At 39.0% G+C, this 24,742-nt stretch overlaps 2 protein-coding genes across 4 annotated transcripts in view; both read left to right on the forward strand.

Annotated features, from left to right (window-relative positions):
- Positions 1-24,742, forward strand: part of LOC108758765 (uncharacterized) — a 181,162-nt gene that overhangs the window by 73,514 nt on the left and 82,906 nt on the right. The window lies entirely within an intron of this gene.
- Positions 23,861-24,283, forward strand: LOC108758768 (uncharacterized). Its single transcript, XM_018503862.1, has one exon. It carries the CDS (start codon positions 23,897-23,899, stop codon positions 24,203-24,205), a length of 309 nt encoding a protein of 102 aa, XP_018359364.1. The 5' UTR covers positions 23,861-23,896; the 3' UTR covers positions 24,206-24,283.

Raw genomic sequence — 24,742 nt, forward strand, 5'->3', positions numbered from 1 at the left:
GAGTTATTAAAGGAAATCCTAACCGCGAATTGAAACATTTAATTGTTCAATTGTGTTTACAATAAATATTTTTCCGCAACAATATCATGCGTTGCACTGTTAGAGGCTTTTTTCTTTTTTATTGGATTTGTTTCATTTGAGCTTATTTCATATTTAAATTGTTTAATTTCGTTGGATCAAAATGATTATGTAGGACTCGAGATGATTGCTATTAAGTCTGAAACACAGATCTTTGCATAACTCATAATGCATAAAACATGACAATTAACTATCAAATAATCGGAGATAGGACCGTCACATACAAAATGTCATAAGCTACTAACCATAGCTAATGAGCATCTTATGTAAATTAATATGACGTCTTTTTGTATGACGATTTTCATTAGTCCATCAGTCTTATGAAGCTTATGTCATTTTGTGTGTGATGACCCTTATTCATTTTATGAAAAGGAAAGATTATAATTGGTTGAGTCTCTTATATTTTATGCATTATGCGTTATGCATAAGACTGTGTTTCAAGCTTTACTCATTAGGAAGTTTTTGCAATAACGTGAATCCAGATACGGTGAACGCTAAAGTCACGTTATCCTTTTCTTCAGTAATTGTTAAGAAGATTATCTGACCTTGGCGTTCATCATATTTGGATAAAACTTGCTATTATTCTTGAGTATTCTACACAATTATTTTGATGGTCCAACAAAATTATTTTCAGATCTAGCTGAATTTTTAAATATTTTAGCGCAAAACCGTTTTTGCCCTACGCAACATTATCAATGTTGCAAATTTAAATTCATAATTCGGTCAAAGTACAAAAAAATTCGTAGTTTTCACGAATTTTGTTATGACAAGGCGTGAGAAAATTCCAATATTCGACGAACGCCCTCAGAAGTATAACCATGCCCTATCGAGTTCTTCTCTTCCTTCTTACGACCCCGATCTCGAACGCGTTTAATCCGTCGTTTGAATTGATCCCGCATCCCGTATTCATTGCTTTCGTGAATACGAGACCGTGAACGCACACGTACACGTCCGGGGTGAGTAATACTTCGGCAGTCGGGTGTATATCACAACATAATATCTCCGTGTAGGAGTTATCTTCGCTTGATTTCTTTACGTGCCACGCATCTGGACATGAGCGCGATGTTGGAAGCACGTATTGAATAGGACGGACGGAGTTCTTTACTGATCGGGCGCGAATAGTGCGATACGAGGAAAATTATTACAAATAATGTTGCAAGAAGCACATGAGTTTCCCGTCGCACATAGGAGTTTAAACTTATCTCAAGAATATGTCGATATTTCTAAAAGCTTCCTGATACGTCGAAATCTTTAATGTCTCTACGAATGTATTACGTCATCATGAAGAAATATTATACAAAGTATATATCTCTGATATTGATTTGTCATAAGAATCATCCATGTAGTGTCGCAAGAACGGACAAACGTTATCATGATTGACGTACAATAAAAAGAAAGTCTGAGGCGAACATCTATAGATGAAACATAATCTATAAGTGACAATAGGAAATATCGTGTTTATGAAGGATCGAAGTGCCTTTGAGAGCCGCTTCATCTTGAATCGCCCTGTAGGGTCCGGGAGAGAACAAGACCATCTATAAGATAGAAGCCACGAGATAGACCTCTGACGGTGATATCTCACGGTGAGATCTTCAAGCCCGGCCGTGTCCGTCGTTGCGTCGAACCAGGGTGATTTATCATTATTGAAATACGGGCCATTTGAGCCATCGTAGTCCACTCTCGCGCGACATGCGACGTTTCTTCTGGCCGGGAGTCCCTTTTGTGCTCCGCTTCGCGCGCTCCGTACATTTACTTTCCACTCGAAAGTTATTCAAATCAACCGTAACGATTGCGAGATAAAGTTACCCGAGCTGAAATTATGATTTCCGAGGTAGTAAATGTCATAATAATAACATGGCCATTTTATTAATTGTTTTATTGATTGTTATAATTAAAAATTATTAATAATCTAAAAATTTAAGAAGGTATATACCGTCTGTATGCAGAAAGAATGGCTTTGCTGAAGTATTTAAAAATTTAGTTAGATATATATATGACACATCTGAAAATCATTTGGTTGAACTTTCAGAATAATTGTGTAGGACGCTCAAGTTATTAGAATGTTTTTTACAGCATTACTCATCATGCTTGATCGTCCTGCATAATTATTTTCAAATTTATTTATAGTTCATTTTTTTTAGATACTTTAAAATAGTTTATTATGTATATAAGAATGTCTCTCGGCATTCCTTTATATAGGATAGCCACAAAACTGAAAATGTCAGGAAAATTGAAAACAGTCAGGAAAATCAAGGAAATGTCAGAGAATTTTGCAAAGTTTTTTGAAATTAAAAATTTTTTTTTAATTAAAATTCTTGAAATTGACAACCTTTGAAATTAAAAATTTTTGAAAATTAAAATTCTTGACTTTAAAAAAGTTGAATATGCGTACATCACATTTACACAATTTTGGAATACTTAACAATTAAATGTAAGTAGTGTCGACAATATTAATATAAGTAATTTACATTGCTATTACTTTCTTTGGTTTCCAAATCAGAACGAAAAATCTATAAAAATTTCAAAATATTATTATTGAAAGCATCAGGGAAAATTATAGAATTTTGTCTGGAAATCAGGAGAAAAAAACAATTACAGAATTTCAGGATAAAGAATTTGTAACAATCCTGTTTATAAAAATGTATTATTGCGTTACGCAAAGTGATACCGATTGAAACAGTATTGCGCAGCGAATTGAAAGTTATTTAAAAAATATTTATTTCACTTTCATATTGGCGGTATCATCGCGTGTCATCTTGCGAGAAGGTGATATCGTGGCGAGCTCGCCTCGAAGCGAGTCGAATAAATTTGCAATCGCGCGCGCGGTAGTTAGTTTTTTTTCCTTTGCACTCGCAACCGATGCAACGAGCATGCGGCGGACGTTGCCCATCGGCCGAAAGGTTGCACCCGCGACGCGTATCGTCATAAATTTGATTCTCTTCAGCAACTTTCGCGTTCATTCGCGCGGCTGCCTGCCCGCGCGTAAAAGTTTTTGAGATAGCGCTCAACGGCGCGGACCGGTCACGATTTAATGATGTTACGTTAAACGAAATTTATCCGCCTGCACCTTCCTACCATGTGCACGGACTCGTTGCCCGATCGGAGCTTGCGATAAGCCTCGGTTCTCTCCCAGTCTTTCTCTTTTTGTCCCGCGGGCGCCGATCTGAAATTGCTCGTTGCGAACGCTAATTGTAACGGTGCCTTTTATAATACATCGTCTCGGCGCGATTACGAACGGTTGGTTGGCGAAATCGTTTATCACAGAGTCCGTAGCTGAGAGATATAAGTGGTGGAATTAGATTAGGAGACGGCTTAAGATATTAACCGCGATCCAAATCTTCTTGGAATCCCTGGACAGTGCATTTCTGTGCGCTCGCGCGCGCGCTTCTCTTCTTATTCCCTTCCTCTCGAAATGAAATTTCTTTTTGTCAGCACAGATGGTGGCCGAATGTACTTTGGTACAAACTGGATCCGGACACATGGCGTTACTCTACGTCTGGAAGATAACGCCATAAGCAAACAAGCGGATTCCGGCTTGCGCCTTCGCGTGTGTTGTATGTTCACCGACAGTTCAAAATTTAAACGCAATCTATATATCAGCGAGAACGTATTTTTTATTTAATTATTCATTAATTAAATAATAATTCCATATTTTTAAAAATCTTATTAAGAACTCGCATCTTTTTTCCGTCTAGCGGTAAACTCTGAGAAATAACACTGTTAACATTTCTTCCTGCAGGAAGAAATTCATTTATAACGTACGACGTATGTTTGCGTTTAACGGATGTCTTTCAATACGGCATCTCCGAGAGATGTTCGTGACACCCTCGGGCAATCTGGTTGAGAGTCGCTGCGCGGACGATACAGTATATTTCTCATATTTTTGCCAAGCCCTCCCCTTCGAGAAAGGGAGAGAGAGAGAGAGCAATCAAATAAGATTATTACGTTCGCGGCGAGAGACTACAACGTTGAGAGCGGACGTGCCGGTTGATCGAAACGCAGCGTCTCGCGCGAACGATCCTTCGAGGACTTTTCTTTTTAGAGCGCGGTTAGCGCGCTAATGAACTGACAAACGATGGCTACCTCGAGTTCCGGTTATTAAACCGCAAGACCACTGCGGTGTGGAAGACAATGGGTTTGAATTTAACCGATCCTAAACCTTATTTACATCTAATGCATATTAAACGTGTGTAGCGTCGATTTATGATCTCGTTCCATAAAAATGGAGAAACAGAAGGCAATAAGACTTTGAAGAAATTACTTTCGATGTTAATTATTTTTTTTTTGTTAGAAATTTTTCTATTTTAAAGACAAAATTTTATAAACAATTATTTTTTAACAAGTAATTTCTATTTTGAGCAAATTATTTCTGTTTTATTCTTAGTTGTAAATTCTTTGCACAAGATAACAAGGAATCTGTTACCATCGTGGGTGTAGTGGGTACCTGCAATGTGCACTTTGTTACCGACGGGTCGAATTCTGCTTTATCGAGGTAGGCTATCGCGATGTAGTTCGCAGGCGGTCGTGAAGATAACAGCACCGATATTTTTTTTCAGTCGTTAACGAGGTTCCTCACGGAGGTGATCATTTATGGTAGGTCTTAGGTCGGTATTCATAGTCGATTTATACATTTAAAACTGTCTTAAGTACAAATTTAAGATATAATAAGTCAATCAGACGGCTATATTATCATCTTAAGACGTTACTTAAGATAAGTCTTAAAATAAGAACGATTTATGAATACCGCTCTTAAACTTTGCAATCTCATGGACCTTCGACATACACCTCACATATGTTTAAGCATCTATAGACACATCTTTTCGTAAGTGACAATTTTATAAACATTTAAGAAAAAGTAGAAGCAAGATGAAACTTTATCGAAAAAAATAAGAACAAAATACCGTCTATATATAATAGTAGAACCAGAACGAGAAATGAATTTCATTTCTATATCCCTTAAAAAATGTTGATAGTATATTTAATAATTCAACGCATTAGACATTTTCATACATTTACGATTCATATACACACTTAATCGAAAAAAATAAGAATGAGATACATACCGTCTAATTAAAGTAGAAGAAGAACGAAAAATAAGTTTTATTTTTATTTATATTTCTTAGAAAAATGTTAATAATTAATAGCTGTAATTTAATAATTTGCCATTAAAACTTTTTATTGTATACGTGTTTAGACAAGTATAAATTGTTTGCAAATTGTCTAGAGCGATGTAAAAAAAAAATAGACGAATCCCCATCTATTTTTCCGTATAACTCGATATTTTATCTCCATTCGCATAACGGGATACATTCATTCGCGCGGATGTGAAGATGTTAGAAGGATGATAAATGCGAGTCATTATATCTGATTATGTAAATGAATGTAATTGCATAAATATTCGTCCGTGTGATCCGCGGTAACGTACAGGGTTCGCAAAAAAGGTAGAAACCTCCGCCTCTCCTCCGACTTTACGCTCAATCACACTGTCAAACCCATCTACTCTCCGGGAATGCGGGTATACGATTTTCAGACCGCGATGCTCGTACGGATGCCTGGTCGACGAGATTTAAATTCCTGGTAGAATTGGCCACTGTATCTCTTGTATCGCCGTTAGCGTTGTCATGCTAAATGCTCCTCCTTCCCGCAGTTTAACTGTAATACAGATTTCGTCGCGCATCTAAAGAAATCCCTGGCAACCGATCTCGTGCAAAGTCAGCAGCTGACATTTATTTTTTATGTTTCGGATCGAGCCAACTCCTGTAAATAAACAATGGATATTGTAAAAAGAAACGTTATACATGTACAATGAATGATTTAGAATGGACAAGAATATATACGTCTATACATATATACGTTTTCATTATAAATTGTATAAATTTCACACTTGTTAAGCAAGCAGTTTTATGCATCTTCATTTGTAGTACGTTTCTAGTAGACTTACATAAATATTTATACACTACGTATTTATACACTATTTCTATATAAACTTATATAATAAATATTTATACACTACATAAATATTGTTATTAAGCTAGGTAAAAAGTTGGAGAAACAATTCATTATTTCTTTTTCAAAGAATTTTAAAGGTTAGTTCGATGTGTAAAATTATATCTTTGTTAAACAAGATATTAATTAACTCGTTCATTTCTACTATCTTTTAGATAGATTCATTATTCCGTTGAACACATAATGTTACATTAAATACCGACTTATTGGAAAAAAAAGAGATTTTTTTGTCTAATTCAGCATTAAGTAGAAATAACTGATTCTCGCTATGCTTGCTTGGGAATTACGTGCAAATTATTAATTCGCGAATGTCAATGCAATAGATATTAACTGTAAAATATAATAAATATGATATAAACATAATAATTTTATAATATATAATTAACTGTGACATTATTTGTAACATTGTTTGTCAAATAATACATATATAATACGACATAAAAATAATCTGACTTTTCCAACCGAATGATTTTCGAAATATGTTTCTGCTAAATATTGTTTTACATTCATTTAATATTAAATATCACGGATGTACGTAACATAAATATGATTATTGTAATGTATGCATGAGTGATATTTAGAACAAGCTCTTTGACTTGTCCGAATGAACTTTCGTAATCAGTAATCTCGTTGAGGGCGCTGTTGCTCTGGTATTTGTAGATCGTTCTGTGTGGATGCAAAGTTCCGGATGCTTAAGGTTTAATATTTTCATGGAACTCATTTGAGACGCTTGGCGCTCCAGTTTCCGCTTTTATTGCGTCATAAGTATGGGTGCCTTGGCCAGTAGGCCGTAACGACATAATGTGGCCTAATACGCGACAGTTTGATAAGAGTTTCAAGTTGAAGTGAGTTATTTCAACGAGCACGTTCCATCGTGGCAGCTTCATACACAACTAGAAGTAACTTTGTCGGTTTGATTTAGAAATGTTATGACTTTTAAGAGCAGCTTATATTGCAATAATTTCTTGCTCTTAAGGTAACTTTGTCGAGACATTTCAAAGACCGGATAATTATAATAAAAGTATGACAATTACGAAATTCTACTCTGAACTGATCTATGATGATTGGCGCGATTTACTCGAGTCGTCTGGTCCCTCTCATGTTAGATTAGACGTTTGTGTTATGTTTCGCATTTGAATCGCAAATTCCTATACTGAGAAAAATTTCTGTTGAAAATGGATGGACCTGAAGATTCTGATCATATATATCAATCAGAATTCTGGTTATCGCAACTAGAATTATAATAAATTCAAGCAGAAAATTCTGATTCTCAACCAGAATTCCTATTAATGCAACCAAATTGTTTTTTTCGCTGTAGGCTTGATGTGCGTGTATGTTCTGTATCCTGAAGTCACTCGCGAGATCGAAATAATTATGCGACAAGGAGCGGAAGTGCGATTGTACCGATGCATAAGAGATGTAATTCGATGCCGATGCAACGATGAAGCGATCCTTTGTATCTGTATCGTGGTGTACGTTCGCCACTCATACGATCGCATGCCATCGGTAATCACGATACGTCAAACGCGCCACGTCGGTCGTGTCGCCTGTCCGTTGCGAAGCTGTGCGATATGCGGAACTTCTTTCAGTAATTCGTAACGTGATTGCGAGTGGGCATGGCGACGATCTGTAGGCCGTATATAATCAGATAACAGACTCGACAGCAGTGAGAGTGGATCGACCCTTTTCATGTAACGATCGTTTTTCCGTGGGCTGTCGACCGTTTAGTGAATGAAATTTGAGACATTTACAATAGAATATATGAGAAAAAGTTTGTGAGGGAAAGAGAAAATGTTTAAAGTAACACTCGACGGTTTTCTCCAAAGTTACGTGTGAGTTGTAATATAATTAACTGTTCGACTGAGGGGGGGGGAGGGGGAGGGGATGATAAGAAGTTAATGACGTTCCGTATAGTTTCTGTAACGCTTTCAAATTTATTCGTTTATGATATATGTATGCATTAACAAAGTAGAAATCACTTACTAATAATATCGCAGAACGTGCTGTACGCCCTAAGGGACACTAAAATCCCGAGGCGACGCTTTATTTTGAAGCGAGAGTTCACAGGAGCAGCGCGCAGAAACTCTGGTGGATACAGGGAGCGTTAATTAGCACTTTTCTAACAAATAGAGCAAAAGTTTATATTTCGCACCCGCAGGCAGCGCGTCGGAGAACACGGTTCCAATTCACTATATAATCAGAAAATCGGAAATCTATTTATCTTTGCGTTTGTTTTGCATTGGGTCGTGCAGCTCGTTTGCATAAAAGCACGTTTAATTGATCGCCACCACTGCAGAGCGGAAGAAATAACTGCGGTCGCATCGTGGGTTCGTATCGTGTGTATCGATCTCCCTGTATAACGCGACCAAGCGTAACGTGAAGTCGAAAGTCGGATATAGTGACATCGTCGTTCCCCAAGATGCGCTTCCATGACATGGGGCGTCGCCGGATGTTCTCACGAATTTGCGGAAAAATTCATTCAACGTTCAAATCTGCTGCTGATAAAATCAAGAAGGAGCAAGCCGAGTCAATGACTTAGAAATGAATTAAGCTCGTTTTTTTTTTCATTTTCTTTGTTATTAACTTGAGACTTGATGATAATGTAAAAATTGTATTCTTTTTAGCTATTGTTAATCATTAAACTGCTAATTTTGTAGTGAGTAATTTTTAAAGTTGTTACAAAACCATCAGTGATTAATTATAGTTAGAAAAACAATTTTTATATTATCATCAGGTTAAGTGAAAAGTTAATCACATTAATTAAGAAATGAAAAACACTGATCTTAGAGGAAACGCGTGAACGAACCGATTTAGGTGATATTCATAATTATTAAAAACATTAAAGAAGTTGAACTACTACTGTTTATTTTCTTAAAGTTTTATTGATATTGATACTATTATATGGTTCTCTGTAGTATTAGATCTAATCCTTAAAGATACATATGGACTGTATCTTATTTTCTATAAGTAGCACGAGTTTGAAAGTCTTGTGCAACAGCCCGAAACGTGCAGACACGTTATCGATTTTGTTGATACCAGCATGGCTAAACTATGGAGGCGTTTGCTGAGATATTCCCACGGGACTCTGTGAAAAAGTCACCGATTGCGAAAACTTGTTCCTGTGGAGGAAATTAAAGCTGCTTAATTTCTAGGAATAGATGACTGTATTAATTAAAAGCGAGAAGATTCAGGGAGCACTGCGAGATGCGAACACGGAAAGGACGGTTTTGCTGAAGTATCTAAAAATTTAATTAAACAGATCTGAAAATAATTTTGTTGGACCATCGAAATAATTACGTAGGACGCTCAAACTGGTCGTTAGACTGTCGAAGTTTTTTGCAGCGTTACTCATCATATTTGAGATTCCAGTGTAATTATTTTGATAGTTCAACAAAATTATTTTCAGATTTGTATTTAGTTAAATTTTTAGATACTCTTTAGCGCAAAATTCAGCGGTTTTTTCATAATGTGTCGCAAGTTTATGATCTATATTTTCTTCTTTATATTTCTTTCCGACTATATGATAACAGATACTTATGTAGCATGTTATAGTTTATTAAATTTCTGTACTTTATCTCTCGAGTTGACTGCGACTATCTCTTACATTATTTCTCGATTTGCTCGTAAATGATCGACTTTATTGGACGAAACACCTAAAAATTTTTACAGCGCAAATATTTATTTTTGAATTTCAATCTTTTTGAGATGGAGACATAAATATAGAGTTCTCGAAGCATGCAAATCGGGAAAGTAGAAGTTTCAAGTTGTACAATAAATATAGTGAGTCTAGCAAGCTATGCTAGCTCTCATACATATTTGCATTTCATATTTCTCGGAAGTGTAACGATAAAGAATTTGAAGGCAGTCCTTTACCTTGAAGATGTAAGTGTGAATATAAGAATCTAACAATAAAAATAATAAGATATAGCTGTTGTAAAGGAAATTGTGTAGGAAATACTACGGGTGGGGAAATATTTATGTTTATTAGTGTACAAAATACTCTGTGAGAATGTGTACCTCAATATTGTCGAGACAGCAATTGCTTCCAACGAGGGGCGGAAGAGAAATTTACTCAGGCTGAGTCCTTCGACTGTATCCTCGAGCCAGTGGCTAATTTCGAGTAGGTCGACAGAGATGCGTGGATTATCAGGTGAGGGTCTTGAAAAGGAACGGGACGACCATGTGAGGCCGACATCGACTTCTCTCGCGGCGAGGACGGCGTGAGTCGGGTCACGAACACCAGGGAAAACACGGGGGAGAGGGACAAAAAAAAAGAACGATGGGCGCGGATGTAGGCGGTAGGACAGACGAGGAGGGTGCGGGTAAAGAACACACGACAGGGAGAGGGGGAGGGGAGGCTAGTGTGTGTATCCATCGCGTCGAGGGTGGAGAAGGACCTGCGCGCAAATTTCCCGCGTTCGCCCAACTCATATTGATCCCACCCCAGCGAGAACTCCCTCGTTCTAGCGGGAGGTGGAAGACGCGGGGTACAGGGAGGAGGCCCGGCAAGGGTGGTATAACGCCGGACCGGGTGTGCGAGTGAGTGAGTGATCGAGCGAGCGGGAGACGAAGCGGAGGGTGAGTCGCAGAATCGCGGGCGCTTCGAGGGTGGTCCAGCGTGCGCCGGAGTCGTCGTGCTCTCCGATCGGGATTCGCGAACGTGCGCTTCGCCGTCGCTGTCGCTGTCGCTGTCGTCGTCATTATTGTCGTGTGTGTCGTGTTGCGCTCTCGTCGCTATCCTTACGAGAGTAAGGCCAGTCCGTTTTTCCGCTATTCACCGGCGGAGTATAGCTCGTCTAGTGTTCTCGAAACGTGTTTTTTGCGCGCGCGTGTGGTGGAAAGAAGTTTCGGGGAAGTTGTCGACGTGGGGAATTAGGGAAAGTCGAGCGGTAAAAGTGTGCGAGTGTTTGGATCGGTCGACGACACCGTTCTTTCGATCTCGCACGGTGGGCCGATTGTTGCAGCAGCATCGGCTGCTGTACAGTTGTGTAGTTAATGAGACTTACCTTTACTTTCCATTAAATCTCTAAAGTTATTAAATAGAGAAAAAGGGACAGGAGTAGTACCATCGAGCAATTTTCATACACCAAGACTCTGACCCTTGACTTTGCTGCCTCGATTTACGATCGGCATCGCGACACGACCTCGCGAGAAGCCATTGCCGGCGGGAAAGTGCATAAAGCGCGAGTGCGAAACCATTTACCAGACTCCTTCGTGCGCTTCTTTTTTTCTTCTTTCCCATTGTGTCCGTTTTACTACTATTTTATGTCGAAGACGAGGCTGACGGGAGAAAGTACATAACGCGCGAATCGGCTCGGTAATCGAGTTCGCCGAGTCAGTTCTCGCACCGAGTGGTATCCGTTTTAGTTTTTAGTGCAAATCACGTGCCGATGAAGCTTCTTAAAACGTGAGAAGGAATTATTTTAGCTTTGGTCAAACAATAAAAGTATATTATCGTAATAATGAAAAATTAGCAAGTTTGAGAATTGATCACGTGTGTATGCAAGTCCATATTTGTAGGAATTCACATACAATGCCGCATTTACTTGACTACAAATCAGTTTGATTAAATTGTCCAAGAGGCATGTGCCGCTTTGTACTCAAACAGCATGCATCTCTTGAATGACCTAGTAGCTGCAAATTAGTTCTGGAAACTGTAGGTTCCCATTATTGAGAAATGACATATATGGCAACGAGATTTGAACGACTCGTAATTCAACTCGTCATTTGATATGCCGTAATTATAATCATTGAATTATTCTCAATTAATGAAATAATAGATGTAACTGTCGATTATGGCAGATCAACACTGCTCGTTTGTTCAAATTTACCATACGTTTGGATTAATATGATCCAAAAGCTTTGAAAAATAAAAATATTCGACAGAAAAAAGATCTCACATTGTCATCAAATACCAGAGAAAAAAGTATTTAAACAAAATATTAATAAGAAAATAAAATTACATTTTGTCAAATAGATATCAAATAGATAGAACAGATCAGCATGAATAAATAATTGCTTTTTGTCGTAGTCGCGTCATCGATAGTTTTCCCATCTCGGAAATATTTTTCCGGAAATATATGCACGCGATTCTGCATACATCGGCTCGATTGCACGTGCGATCGCGTGTGGGAGACTTGCGTGGTCGACAATCCGCGACGATCTACTAACGATTCATAAAGTCTATAGCGATCACGTCGCAGCCGTGACCAACGGTTCGTAACAATCTTCATGGCCTCGTTTGACGGCCAGAAAAAATCAATGCGAGCACATTTGAACATATTTAGTTAAAATATATACTAATTTATTAAATCCTTTTTATTCTGATTTACTGCAAGAGAGTGTAAATTAATTTTCAAAAGATAAGGAAAGAATAAAGAGACTAACTGCACTACATCTTTTTCAAGAAAATTGGCACAAACGTTGATACGAAGTAGAAAGTACCGAAATTTCGAATACGATACGAACAGAGATTACTATCTATTGGATTTAATGAGCCATAATACGATATAATACTCCGAATAGCGCTCTTCATTTTATAAAATGTACTCCGCCAACCGCATAAAGCCTTTCATCATTGCGTTATAATCGCCGTATTTACTACCGCCTAATAAATTGTTCGTGTAAGATCCGTATTTTTATCGTCGCACATGGCTGAGAGCGAAAATTTATAAAGCACTAATATAAATCCTATTTTAACAATTAAACCAATTAAGCGCCTATCGTGCGCTTAATTCCGCATGTAATTACAGACGGATTACCTTTAATTAAAATTGCCTCGGATACAATTCTGTCGATGTCACAGATTAAACTTTGCCATAATCGATAATCATATTTGTAGAATACATGTTGATATAAAATAATATAAAATAGAGAAGCGCATCAGAATTCTACGAGTTTTTCTCAGCGATTTAATCGATTACTTTCAACATCGTAAATAGATTAAGTATCTCACTTAATATATTATCTATACAATGACACATTATACGTTCTATAATTTTATATTATGAGCAATTTAGATAGATTCGAACAATGAATTGAGATAATGCAGAAATATGCAGTTTGATGAATTTTTGATGCAAACAGTAATTTCTCTCGTCAGTATTTTCCGGAATAATTCCCCGAATACCGGAACAAAATGGAACATTCTCGTAGAACCGACATGGGACACATTTCGTCTGGCGAGACATCGGGGTTTCGCCCTCGACGAGATCGATCGATCGCTCACGTCGTCGGCATCTCGCTCTCGCAACAACTTAATACCCGGAATCTTGTTCCACATCCATAGGTCCAGGTTCAAGCTTGCTCGTAAAATACACTCGAGGAGCGCGTAAAAGTCCAGGGGCCCGGTTCATGACGTCTGCGATAGAGAGAGCCCAGGTGGCGAGCGCGGATATATACGAATGCTTGGGAATGACTCAAACGGAACCATTACGAGAAAGAAAACGTGATCCGTAAATGTAGAATTGTTTCATCTGTTTAGACGCTGTAGACATGTTATATCAGGAATTGAGTACTGTGAACACGAGAATTTTTTTAATGTGAAAAATGATATTCTTCATTGTCTTCTCCATTTTAACAAGTACGATATCTGATTCCTCAAAGGCAAGAATTTAAATAAAACTTCTTTAGATGTCAGTACACTGAAAAAAAAATTTGTTCAACTAACTAAACACGTTTAGTTGTTTGCAGATTTGGTTAAATTCGATTAAATAAAATTTGTTGAATTAATCAAATCTGCAAACAATTAAATGTGTTCAGTTAGTTGAATAAATTTTTTTGTTCAGCGTAGGGAAAAGAATATGTGCGGAAGGGTCTTAAAACATTTCTTTGACAAATGAAAGTTCCAAAGGGACAATTAAAGTGTTAACCCTTGTCTCGCGTAAAGTGAATCATCTGTGCTCACATTATTATATTTGAACAGATGTTTTAGGTCACACTCGTAGTTAAGCTTCATAAGTTAGCTATTAAATATCCGTAAGAAAATTAGTAGAAGAATACTATGCGATTAAAATTTGTAACAAATGCTTGCCGTACAATGAAGTTTCGAGTATTGTCTGTTGGGTCACGTTCGAGAAAAAATGGTAAAAAGTTGTATTTGAATTCTATTTAATGAGAACAGTAATTCAGAATAGGGAGACAAAAATTTCGATATAATATCTAATGAATATGAAACTTTTATGAATGTAAGAAACCCTTTTCATGCTGAAATTGCAGGTAAATTTAATATTGTTGAAATCGCGTTTCTCGATTGGCTGATTTTATTGTCCATTATGGTATATGTGATTCGGTGAATTTTAGTATGGCTCCGACTACGCAAAAGAGAGAGATCGGAGAACGGTTTACGAATACATCAATCGAGAACAGTGCACATGCATGTCGAATACACCACCGTGATAAATCATTAACCGGGCGTGTTTATTGGCCATGCTCGAGCAAATCCCGGCTGGTGGTTGATTTATTGTTCAGCACCGATGCTGATCGGTCTGCGATCGATCGGTCGTGACTCGCGAATCGGGCGCAACAGGCGGGTCCGGTCCGGGTGCCCGATACGGAAGCTCGAGGGAACAGAATTAGGTGCGAGATCGGCGTAGGCGTGAATTGGTTTCATGGAAAGAGGCGAGATAGAGCACGATAGAAAGGATCGGCATGTAAAATACGATGAATATCACCCACGTTGCGTCATCAAAAGCAAGGAATGAAGCACTTTAGCATTTTAAATATTTTTACTTTGTAACCCAAGTTGCAAAGTACAAATACTCGAGTTACGCTTCAGAGAAAAATCTCTAGGGAATAGCTATTCGTTGTCAGAGAGAGATGTTTCTCTTCATGCCGAGACCCCTGGCAGCGTAGGTGTAAAGAAAAAAGAGAGTAAAGAGGAAAAAATTGTTTGCCAGAGGAATATGCATTACGTGCGGCGGCGACATCAATTCCTCAGCCGGTTCCATTTCCCGATCGGAGATAGATCCACAGGTTACGCGATGTAAATCAGGTTGATTCGCCGCCCGCCGTTCGGTATTGAAGCTCTATCTACAGCGCGAAGTAAACTGCAGCAGTCGTAGGCTATCTCCATTCTTGACACGTGTACGCGATAAAGTGCACGCGATGTTCTTCCTCTTGCTTGATATTATCTTGTAGAATTGTTTGAGCTAGAACGCCTTTTGCGTCACTTGTTTTATATTTATTATATATACGTTATAATTATTTGCTTTCTACGTATTATAAGTATGAGTTTTAATAAGATTTTATTTTTTATTATTTTAAATTACAGTACAGAGACTCGAACGTTTAATCTCGTTATACATATGGATAGTTTACAAGTACCTCAGTCCTCGGAATTTGTGAAAAATACAGCCCGAGAGTTTCCATCGAGCGGCACTTGCGCGCAATTCGTCGGGCTTTTATATGAGATCCGCCATAATCCCTTTACATGTTGCAAATGGATATAGTTTGTCTTCGCTGTTTTGTGACATCTTATCGTTCTCCTTTTGCATATTATACTTCACAAGCAGCGAGCAGCTCTCAAGTGTTTATTTGCTTAGCTATATTAATTATTAAAAAGGGAGAGACAGAGAGAGAGGGAGAGAGCGGACGAGTCTACGCAACTGGGGTCCAAGTTTTCCAGTTGGAATAGTCTATCTCTTAACTATCATGGAATACGTCGTAAAAGATCGAGAAATACTTCCGCGGAGAGCCATTTCGGCCGCTGAATCGCAAACTGAACTACCTCGAAAATCGATAAATCGTCTCGCGCAATCGGGATGCGGCAGTTATCGCAAGTAAATGTCCGCCGGCGGTTGTGAAACTCACGCTTGGATATAAACTATGGTGTGTTTACAGCATCGCCAACTTCCTCCGAACGCTTATCGGAGCTTTAGAAAAATGGCACGCGGAAATACGCCTTTCTCTGACGCGGACATATATATATTTCCTAAATAGTATTATAGAATTATATTCTACTACATTACACTGGTCGATAAAATTTCACTTTTCTTATATTAAATTTGTCTGGTAGGATATTTCTTATAGTATTTTTCGCGTTTGTTTTAAATCTATTTGCCAAATTTATAAGGCCAGGGTTTTTGAGTATAAATAACATGCATTTAAAGATTCCTCTACCTATTTACATATCTCTTCTGTTTAGATTTGGATAAATGATTCATAGCTAAATTTAATATAATTTTTTTTAATTACAAAAAGCTTCAAATAAAAAAATAAATATCATTTTAATTTAAAAATTTCTACAACGAGCTGTTGTTCAAAATGTGTGCATTTTTAAAAGGCGATGTATTGATTACAAAAAATTGGAGCGTGTAGGATAAATATTTTAATCTCAGTTTCAGAATTAACATAAAAAATACATGAATTAATCAAAATTAGTCATTTAACAAAATTATTATCGATCAGTGTTAGCGACGTAGTGAAGGTTGCATGTTCATTATTACACGTGTCATGATTTTATCTGATCACTTGATATTGTTATCTTCAACTTAATCCAACATCATTTTGCCGTATTATCATTGCATTAACAATACCTGTCAACGTTTAAGCGCTGAATTTCTGTTTCAATCGAGCAATATACGTTCAATAAAAATCAATTTAGATGATAGATTTTCTCAACCATTACGAACGCGACCCGTAAATCGAAGACTCAATTGAATTCCGCGGACGCGGTTTATGATTTTTCCACCATTTCAATTCCATGTAATACCTAACGCATTTTCTTCATCCAATTTCATTGATTTTTTCCATTCGTACTCCTTGGACAGTTGCCACTTATTAGAAACCACTCGTCGTACCTTATCAATGTTATCGACGTTTGAATTGCGCGTCCATGCTTTCCTTCACGCGAAAAGAACGATTTTGCTGAAGTATCTAAAAATTGAGCTTGATACAGATTTGAAAATAACTTTGTCAGACCATCAAAACTTTGTAGGTAGGACACTCAAACTGATTGCCTGCAGAATGTTAAAAAATTTTGAGTGTTGTACCTAAAAATTCCGATGGTCCAAAAAAATTATTTTCAGATTTGTATTCAAATTTCTAGACATTTCAACAAAATCGCTTCATCCGTGCAAGATTTAAAGATCCGATAGTTGATTTTTTTAAAAATAAATATCTATCTTTATTTTTATTTGTAAACGTTTTAGTTGAATTTTACTGATTGTCTTCTTAAACGGCAATTAATTGAATATTAAAAGTAATTTTTAATGAAATTTTGCTGTTTAACCTTTACGGAACAGAAAAGCCACTTAAAAGCCACTGGCGCTAAAATAATGTCATATTTTAAAGCAAGAAAAATACAACGAAATAATGAATTACAATAAATCTTACTTAGGTAAAGCTGTATTTTAATGAGAGACCTTCGTTCTTTAAAGATTAAATTTTAATGAAATTTTAATAATATTTTGCAATACCACAGCTTACAGTTATTTCGAATTATGCGTGAAATAATAAATGGATTGTTCTTTGGCGCGCGTCACGGTCACAAGAAGTAGAAAATCTGAAATGGGTCATGCCCTTCGGCGAGAATAAACGTGGTGTCGAAAGGGTTGTTAGGTGCGCCGAAGGTTGCCGGTATACGCCATCTAAAACGGTGCGCCGCGAGGCTCGCTGCAGGGATAAAAGTACAAAGAATCGCAGTAGTTTATAGATAGTCTGGACGGATAAGAGAGAAACGGTACAGCCCTGCAGAGTTCGTTATTGCCCGATTATCGCTGTTACCGGACTAATCTTGCTGCGGCAGCAACCCCGCAGCAGCAGCAGCAACGGCGGCAGCAACTGCTTTTGCACTTAGCACTTACGTGGCGACCGGTATTATGTGGCAATAACGAGCGACCCCCATCACGTAACCCCACTTAAGTGCCAAGTCGCTGCCGCGCCGCAGTACAGGGAGAAAAGGAAGTGAAAAAAAATGAAAAAAAAAAAGAAAAAACGCAGCGACCTCCACCCATCATTATCAAGCATCCACGTATAAGGGGCGGTTGACTCCTGCCCTCCCCCTTCCCTCATCTGTACTCGTGTTTAACCGTGAACACCGCGGGGCTAATGGAAAGTACACCCCACCATCGCTTCCTGCTCACATCCCCTTTTATTAATATCGATGTTTCGTGCGATGCCGACGTTAATCGCGTAATCGAGCTCCGCTTCGGTTCGAGCATACGTATACCGGTGGCTGAGGTTCTTGGCTCTCTCTACTATCACGCGAGTTCGATCGCGCGTAGCTTTTAAGGACTTCCTCGATAGAGGACAGGGATGGAATCGTGTCTCACTCGATATTGCAATTTCATGAAATCATGGTAGGTCGTGAATAGAGCACCAATTGCCTTGACTTCTCGTTTTCTCGAGCTATACGAAGAATTAATTCGAAATTTATGGTGAATTTCTTCTATGTATATGCAGAGAGGTCTAATGCAAAATTACCCGGGCGTTGCAAACTTTGTATTTTCATCACGATTTATATTTTCTTAAAGCTTCGCACGCGTAGTATATTTCAACTGTTGCACAACGTGGGAGCGGCTGCAGCGTGGCATAGCGTAACTGGGAAACGTATTAAGGATACGGCAGCAAGGAGACGTCGCATAACTTCGAATTATCACTGTACATAATTGCTCGAGCGAGCAAGCAACTTAGCGGTACACCAGTCCCGAGATATGACGGGGCTGCATCGCGGCATACCATCTTAAATAGCCTGGCGCTTTATAGATGTCCATTAATAAACTTCATTATACTGTTGCGCTTAATTGATTAATGAGAAATTACGAGACGGTCCTGTATATAGGAAACGAGGGTACGGCGGGCGTTCCCCACAGGGGATAGGTCGGTCTAGTGGGGCTTGAAAAACGAATGAAACCGCGTTAATTAAATCCACAATGTAATCTCGCTTCCATGGCACCGCCTTTTATTTTCTCCGTTCCGTTTTTTTACTCATGCCGTATATAAAACGCGTGACTGTTTTCAGCATGAAATCGCGCGTCACGAAAATGTGCGACCGCAGCTCGGATTGCGTTCGCAATTTTTACCTGATTGTTATGCAGAATAAAATTCCGATGGGAGTAATTAGACTTTTAATATCGTCCGCGTTTTTAACTCATCATCGAACGACGTCATACACGACAACGCGCGCGAGCGGTCGTATTAATCTTCTTTAGATTATTTTCTAATGGAGAGGATCATATCCTTGCAATGAGTCTTCACATTCCCCGGAGATTAACGGCAACGTGAGATCGAATCCCGGCGGTATCGCGGCGAACAGTTTTCCCGCCATTAAGTGCAAACTCTCCCGCTCCGACTTTACCATGATCTAACCGATCCTCGGACTGGGAGTAACTTCCGGTATTTTTGCGCGAGTGCACGCGTTACCCGCCTAGCAGTCTCCACGCCCTTTAATTATCCTCGGCTTGACGCCGAGTAGTTACAGGATAGTAACGGATAGTAACGTTGTCATTATGATTGCGAAGAGCGAACGAGGCTACCATGCCTCTTTCTCCTCTTTCTCTTTACTCATCTTCTTCTCTTCTTTTTCTTCTTCCTCTTCCTCTTCTTATTGTGACCCTCGCACTTCTTCACCTCTCACGACGATAGAGAGGTCGTGGCGTTTTAAACGCTGCGAAAGTCATTGTCCAGCACCCGGTTCAAGATCCGTTCTGCGAAACGCACGATGCCCAGTCATCGCTTCTTGGCGATCAAGTTCTCACGATTGCACCCTGTCGAAACATTTCGTATATACAATAAATAGAAAATGAAAGCTCTAAATGATCAATCGGAATCTTTAGTGCTTAAATAATTCGGTGTGAATTTATATACCGTATCCAATCCTGCAAACTACATGCTGAATTTAATTTTCAACGCAATAATATCGATGCATTATTTAAGCACTAAAAATCTAGCGTAACTGTGTTTAGGGTCTTTATTTCCTAATTGTTGTGTATTACGGTCTTAAAAGATACTTTGTATAACGTTGTTTCGAATATATTTTCTAGCATTATTTAAGCACTAAAAATCTAGCGTATAACTGTTTAGGGTCTTTATTTTCTAATTGTTGTGTATTACGGTCTTAAAAGATACTTTGTATAACGTTGTTTCGAATATATTTTCTGTGATGCGAATATTCACCTCGCAAACTCTCTTGGTTTGGAAAGTTTCTTCCGATGAGATTCGAGTAGTAGATAACTCTATCGTACAACTTCACCTAGACCCATTACTTTATCAGCAGCAATAAAACCGTCACCTCACTCAGATCCTAGCTGTAAAGTGGTATTAAGTACCAGCTTTAAGTAATCTTGGCGAGACCCAACAAGACGCTTGTTCGTACGACTCTTGAGTTCTTTGTTTGCGACTGGATGCTGCAGAATTGCCACGATTTTATGAGCCGGTCGACGATACCAGTCAGTCGACTGTTTCTTGCAGTACCTATCGTAACTACTAAGTACCCTGTAATATGTCGCCCGTCACGTATAGAAGCTATGGCGGATGCAAAGTAGTGTCGTTGAAACAATGACGACAGGTAGGCGCGTCACGAACCAAGACGCTGATCTTTTTCATCGAAGAACCCGCAGTTCGTGGGCGTCATGGCGTCCTAATAGCTTTTAATGCCTCGCCAACGTGATTTAGGTGTGCACCGCTGGCCCCCGATTTTGCACAAAGGATCTCGACGGTGCACTGACCGTCCTTTCGAGAGGCGAGACTCGGGCTGGCTCGGCGGCAGCGCCCTTGAAATTCCTCCCGCAAATACCTGCGGCTGCAACTTTCGGTCGCGCGCGAGCATAAAGTAAGATAAAGCTCTGTAAAATGGGCGTAACTTTTTTTCTCTTCCGCCGAGCGACAATCGCCACCGCGCCGCCAATTTTACGCGGCGTTCATTTGTAATTCTCTCCGCAGATCGCGGCTTAGATTTGTGTGAATTTTTTTAAGGATTTTACAAAATGCTTTAATGCACGAATGCGACCAAACGGATTTTTTTCTTCCTTTTTTTCCTCTTCGGATTTTTAACCAACCAAATCGTCATCCCTCCGTTTCGCTCGTCAGCCAGAACCAGCTCTACCACGAATCTGTCAGGTCAAATCGCGTTTGAAAAGGGGTTTCTTCTCTCTACTAATCTCATCTATATTTTTTATGATTAATTTTTCAGTTTATTTTCAGTCTAAAGTTTACCTTCAAATTAGAGATAAAATCAAACAGACAATCAAAATTCAAATAGAAGGTAAAATAAAAAATGGTAAAAATATGTGTTTTCTAAAGCAAATATGTTTTTTTAAAACTAACATACATTTTGTCGTGCGAATTTTCGATGCTCGAGAAAGGGCCGTTTGACCTTTCCTCTTTGGATTTTGAAACTCGTAAGCTCTGCAATTGCCGCATCTCGCTGTATCTTTGATACCGTGCACCTCGTGTGGTCCTCTCCCGAGCGACATATAGATGATCCACCCACTGATACGCGCGAGTCTCTCAGAGTCTCGGGTTACAGATGACTCTTTCCCAAAAGGAGCAACGGCACACGGATACACGGGCGTCCACCTCTTAGACTGCTGTATGCAAATTTTCTTGCCTCCTAGCCGAGGCATCGCCAGACGTCGGGATATGAATCACGCTGCGATGAGAGGCCGCTGCCTCATAACAGGAAATCCGTCCCCGTGCGCGAATCTGCAGATTCAAACAAAGCCCGATGCATTCCCCTTTATTCCGCCCTTTAGCTTTTTCATCGATCGGCCGCGTCCCACGTGCGCAAAGAAAGCCTCCAGGCTTTCGAAACGTGGGAACTATAATATCGGTTGTGAAAGGATTTCAATTAATAATTTCAATAATGTAAAAGAAAATAGCATCTCTCTCTCTCTTTCTCTTTATCTCTCTTTCTTCTTTTCCTCGTTCTCCCGCGTTCGAACTATGTATATCATTAATATTTTTGATAACTGAAACTCAATCTCAAGAAGCAATTTAAAACTTCGATCTCAGGAAGCAATCTCAAGTTTGGTATATAAAGAAACATATCTATATTCAAACAGGTTTATAAAATGAAAATACAGAGGTAATAATAAACGAAACGGACAGGTTCATATTTTCCCGTCTCGACAGTGACACTTTGTGCAGCACTGACGTCATTCTTTGGAGATGACCAAATCGAATACCGAGGAGTAAACTCGCATTTTACTTTCATGTACCAATTCAAGAACTCGCCTGCGAGATATTTCCATCGGAAAGGTTAGCGCGCGGGTGGATCAACGAATCGATATATATATATACGAGTATATTCTTACAAAGATACAGACTACGCATGTAGATGATATATCCGAGCTTCTGAATTTCTTGAAAGGAAAATCTTTGAGTGTGAAAAGTGCAGTTGTGGATTAATATTCTTGCTTATCTTTTTTGTATTGGTGAGCTTACAAACTCCTTAATAAAAATCTGGATACAATGAGATTTTTAGAGAGAAAGACGTACATTTCTTTCTCTTTCTCTTTCTATCATTTTCCTATCTTTGTCTCTCTCTGGCCTTATTCTGTAAGTTTTAACGAGTAATTTTTAACAGGTTTTATACGTAATAAAAAAATTGCACAACAATAACGATTCCGACACCGTCGTTAAAAAAATTACAGAATAGTAGCCTAAATTTCCTTCTCTCTCTCTCGGAAGTTGCTGAAACATGATAGACCAATCAAAACTGTCTGTTTCATGTTTAAACTCTTATTAGAAGGTTCTGAGCTCAGCCATCAGATTGTCTCCTAAATCTGCCTGTGAAATAGCAGTATTTAGAGTATGTCTAATGGTGTACTAGCCGCAAATTTGCATTTGTGGTATCTTTGCGGCGATTAGCGGATGGCACAATAAAACAAGCAGTAGCTGGCAGTAGACGCGACAGACTGAACCGTCGTTTATCAGCATGTAACGAAGATGGTCACGCGACCTCGTGATTCGCGGATAATGACCGTGACGGAGGCCGCATAGCTGCGCCCCCGTCAATATATGACGACTCCACTTCCCAAGCAGAAAACTGCCATTTCCTTTGCACGTTCCCATCGAAAGAAAAAAATCGCAAGTGTAATCAGGTCGATATTACGCGATAATTAGTAACACGTAAGGACCGACATGCGTGCGTGATCGATACACAATCGAGTCAATCGCAAAAACTTTGCTTTTTTTGCAACATGTTCTCGAAACTGATTATCTCTCTGCGTAGCGCATATTTTTCAAAAATATCAAATCACTAACGTAAACAATAAGAATTTTAGTGATTTGATATTTTTTGATTAATAAATCTTCTAAAATATATATATATTTCAGAAGACTTTAGGAATTATTCAGAATATTTTCTGATTCTAACACATCTATAATTTTGGGGACAATTCTACAATGTGTAGATAATTCATGAGAACTGCAGAAGAACTTTAATAAATTATTATTATCGTAGTCCGAAATATCTTTGAGTGCACATTAAAACGCGATCAGCGGCCTTCTTTATCGCACGAAGACGACGAACATTCGTATGTGATGGTTCGATGTGATACGACGCTGAAGAATCTCGATAAATCAAAATTATTCACGACGTTCTCGAGTGAAGCTCTGCGGAAGGAGGTCTGACTCGTCGAAGATTTCAATGGCGAGATAGAAATATCTTCAATCAATTTACATTGGACCAATTACTCCATCAGATGGAGCTTTCAGTTTGTCCTACGAAACCCGGAGAAATCGTGGAAATGTCACCTTAGTGAACCTGTTACTAAGACTTCTTTTGGAACGATCGATAAGACCGAGTGATAGCGAGGTAACTTTAGTTCGGTGAGACTGCTAGAGGAGAGCGTTGTGTATTCTTGCGAAGATGGACGCTCTAGAATTACAAGCCGCCTTGGTGAAGCTCGATCCGGCCACCACGGTGACGCCGATCGGCACCACTGTGAAGCTGATGCCTCATCATCGCGTCGCGTTCACCGTAAATATTGACGATGAGGGTGATATGACTTTGGAAGATCCAACGCGGAACGACAACGAAAAGTCGCCTGCCGAGACAGCGACGTCGGTGTCGAGAAAGACGCCCGGGAATTGTGCGGCTGGTCTGACGACGGGTCATCATCAGGGCGGCGGCCAGCAGATGAGTGTCTCCAAGTGCGGCATTGTCGAGGTCAGGTGACGCCAGCCACCTTGCTACGGCGTCAACATGATTTACCACACTTATCCTCCGCACCGAGGCAGCAAGCACCATGCCAAGCATCACACCAAGGAGAAGAGACACCATCATCATCACACTATGCACCATCAGCATCACAGAGCTCACGTGGTAAGTCGTCGCTTTAGGTGTGTATTGTCGCGGACAAAGAGACGATGATGATGACGTTGTCGCCGTGAGTGTGTGTGTATATATATATATATGTGTGTGTGTGTGATTCCTTATTGTCTGTACTTGCGAGGTCGTTTGATTGTTTCGGGTTTCGGAGCGCTGAATTCGAGAATCCTATTAATTATGATACGAATAAAGAAAATTGATTCGCCACGTTTCGTTAAAAAAATTTATCGAATTTTCGTATTAATAGAATGAAAAATGATGAAGCGCGGCATGTCGCGAAAGAATGGAATTTCTACGTCGCAGTCCTTTAATAAAGAATTTTATTCTTCCCGCAACAATTTTGCGCGCTGCAAAAAACGCCACAAAAGCATTTCGTGCTCTCTA

Source organism: Trachymyrmex cornetzi, unplaced genomic scaffold, assembly GCF_001594075.2.
Source record: "Trachymyrmex cornetzi isolate Tcor2-1 unplaced genomic scaffold, Tcor1.1 scaffold16, whole genome shotgun sequence".
NCBI classification, from domain to species: domain Eukaryota; kingdom Metazoa; phylum Arthropoda; class Insecta; order Hymenoptera; family Formicidae; genus Trachymyrmex; species Trachymyrmex cornetzi.

What these genes read in the sequence shown, in the direction of transcription:
- LOC108758768 (XM_018503862.1), top strand. Translation starts at nt 23,897, where the DNA reads ATGGACGCTCTAGAATTACAAGCCGCCTTGGTGAAGCTCGATCCGGCC.